The 3,110-nt window shown below is 42.9% G+C and overlaps 1 protein-coding gene across 1 annotated transcript in view; it reads left to right on the top strand.

The window, feature by feature from the left end:
* Positions 1-1,080: 1,080 nt before the first annotated feature.
* Positions 1,081-3,110, top strand: part of GUCA1A (guanylate cyclase activator 1A) — a 10,968-nt gene continuing 8,938 nt past the window's right edge. Inside the window, exon 1 of the mRNA XM_057386397.1 lies at positions 1,081-1,354. Within this exon, the coding sequence (XP_057242380.1) occupies positions 1,157-1,354 (198 nt within the window). The 5' untranslated portion in view covers positions 1,081-1,156. The remainder of the gene's footprint in view (positions 1,355-3,110) is intronic.

Raw genomic sequence — 3,110 nt, 5'->3', positions numbered from 1 at the left:
AAAAAAAAAAAAAAAAGGTAGAAAAAAGGTAGAAATGTTAGAAGACAGGAAAGACTGTGCTGACCAGGCACGAGGCACGGCTAGACATTCTTACTGATTAGCACCATTCGAAATGCAACCAGCCCCTTGTATTCCCCTTGCCTCCATTTTCTCATGCTTGTTCATTCCCAAGTCACCTAGACTCATCCCTTTCCCCACCTTTTGTYCCTCCCCTAAACATCCTATTGTGAGTCTTGTGCACTCCCCAAATGCTCTTGCCCTGGATCCCGCAGTGTTTTCCATGCCCCTAGGCAGTAAGTACTCTGCTCAGTCTGTGAGGTACTCTACAACCTCTCCACTGACTCACCGTGATGGGTGTCACCTCTAGGCCCATGGAACCGATGGCTCCCCCGCGACAGATGTAGRACGAGCTGGGACAGGACCTTCATTTCTCTTACTGGGTTATTTATGTTCCCTAGCCTGTGGTTGTCTCTCTTTGCTCCTTCCCCTTTGTGCAGATCAGCCTTCCATGGGTTGATTGCACTTGTGTATGTGGTACTCTTGGATTAGCAAGGCCAGAGGATTATTTGGGTTCCCCCAAAGCCATTTTCCCTCTGTGCCCCTTTCTGTGTGTGGAGGTGAACTTTTCCCCACATAACCTCACTTTTATACTGGGCCATTTCTGCAACACTTTCTGGTCCTCTACTCTCAGTTATTCAACGTGTCTATTTGAGAAAACAGACTCTCAAATACAGTTAGAGGAACAGATTTTTACCTAACCACACATCATGCATCTTGTAGCCATTTCCTCTCATCTTAATGTATAATTATATCAAGGGGAAAAGTAGAGTAGTCTACCAAACCAGTATAGCTGCCAGTGCCGGTGTCTGATTAACCTTCTTACCCTTTCTGCTTTAGCTCCTGAAATAGCAGCGATTTGCTAGATTATCTTGCATCTCCTTTCCATTCTAAGAACACCGTTTGTATATTGAAACTTTCTGGTTTGTGGATCAGCTTCTAAGCAGATTAAGGTTTATAACTGGCTTGCAGAAAGTTAGATCTCTCAYGTAACTGACATTAGTGTTAAACGTGGACAGGAGCAAACGGCCAGCGCTGTGAGAGTCACAGGAGGAAGACCATCATTCCTGTAGCATAATTATTCTGACCCCAGATACATATGGGAAACAACGGCAGCTCCACAGTGGATGATCTACAGGCTGTCGAGATCCACCACTGGTACAAGAAGTTCATGACAGAGTGTCCCTCTGGACAGCTGACGGAGCATGAATTTAAGCAGTTCTTTGGGCTTCGAGGGCTGGATCCAGAGGCCAATAAGTACATTGAGCAGATGTTCCGCACGTTTGATATGAACAAGGTGAGTTCTCCGGCAAGCAATTAACTGTTTCAGGCTGCTTAAAAGGGATCCGACTCCGGACTTTTCGAATCTGTTTTTCTCTCGCAACATAAAGACCATAAATGTTCTCTTGCAAACATTGGTGTGGAAAGCACCAAGGGATGCTAATATAAAGTAGCTAAATGCAAGGAGCAAAGAAATGTGTACAGGTAATAACACAGATGACATAAACATAGGTTCACCTGATTATCTAACTACCTCGTGTAAGCTCATCTTTGAATTTTGAAAATTCCTTATTGCATATTATTTGACTTGGCCTTGTTTGACTAGAAAAATGCTAATTTAATTATTCTTACATATTCTTACTATTCTTACTATTCTTACATATTCTTATTATTTAAGAATATACCTGTATGAGATCATGGAGACCATGGGAATCAGACAGAATAGAAGTCATTATAGCATTATAGAGTAGTAATTTCCAGGTATTTGGCAGCTGAAATTAACACTGCACGGGCRGATGTCTGTGGCTCTCCTCGGTGCCGGGTGGAGCAGCACGAAGCAGGGGTGAGGGGGTGGGTAGCATTCCTCACATTGCAGGGTGCCTGCTGGTAGAAAACAGTAGCCCCCATAATTCCTTTAAGCATGCAGCGGCCCTCTCTTTTGCCTACTTTTTATCAGTATGTATTCCAGCCTATGCTTGCAGGCCTGTATCCTTTAATGACAAAGAAATCTGAGTTTATGGCATCCTGGGAAAATTCAGCTTTGTTCTCTGCTCCAAGGTTCTGAAATGCTGTCAAGGAGGGTCCAGTCACAGAGGCGTGTGAATCAGGTGGGAAATCACAGAATTAGTCTTCAAGAAGGAAAGCTTGGGGACCGACAAAGAATGTTATTTTGGATATGTGAGACAGCATAAGGAGTTAAGGGATGCTTAGGAATATTACAAAATTCGTAGAGAGAGAGGAGCAGACAGGCTCCATTAGGGTAGCTGAGGTATTTTGRTGGATGTATTGACTGGAAATTATTGCAGACCTCAAAGAACATCTTATCCCAAAATCCTCTGTGCCCAGGATGATAATAGTGATGACAAGCAGTTTCATAAGCTAAAGCAAAACTTTTACMGCTTTTGCACAAAAGCTTTCAAGCTTTCTTTCACTTCACCTCTCTCAATGCCTGGGACATTTAAGGACTTTAAAATTTGTTCAAGGATGCTGTGCATTTCAGAATTCTCTTGTGAGCCCTCTTGTGTTATGCAGTAAACAATGGGATAAGATTCTCAAATTCAAATTTAGTCAAAAAACATAAAAAGCTATCATCTAAATAAAGTGATAGTGATCTCAGGAGGAATGAAGTAAGACTGTGATAACTAGTGGAGATGGACCTAGAACAGTTAATGTTAGTCTGTTAATAGTTAGTCACTTAATCTAAGCGCCTTTTATGAACAATGGCAAGGAATGAGTCCACCCAGGGAAAATCCACCCTGTCATAATACAGACATGGATGGAATGGGATGGAATCATCTGCCCTCAGGACCTTCAGATTTTTAAAATTCTGATGATGACAAAGGAGATAAATTTTCAGTATTCTTCTTTTATAAATTGCACTTGTAGAATTGTAGAATSGTTTGGGTTGGAAGGGACCTTAAAGATAATCTCATTCCAACCCCCTCCCATGGGCAGGGACACCTTCCACTAGACCAGGTTGCTCCAAGCCCTGTCCAGCCTGGTCTTGGACACTTGCTTCAGGGATGGGGCAGCCATAGCCTCCATGGGCAACC

This window comes from Malurus melanocephalus, unplaced genomic scaffold (assembly GCF_030028575.1).
Source record: "Malurus melanocephalus ecotype Western Australia unplaced genomic scaffold, MMel_1.1 scaffold_961, whole genome shotgun sequence".
In the NCBI taxonomy this organism is placed as follows: domain Eukaryota; kingdom Metazoa; phylum Chordata; class Aves; order Passeriformes; family Maluridae; genus Malurus; species Malurus melanocephalus.
This window is presented reverse-complemented; position numbering and strand designations above follow the sequence as displayed.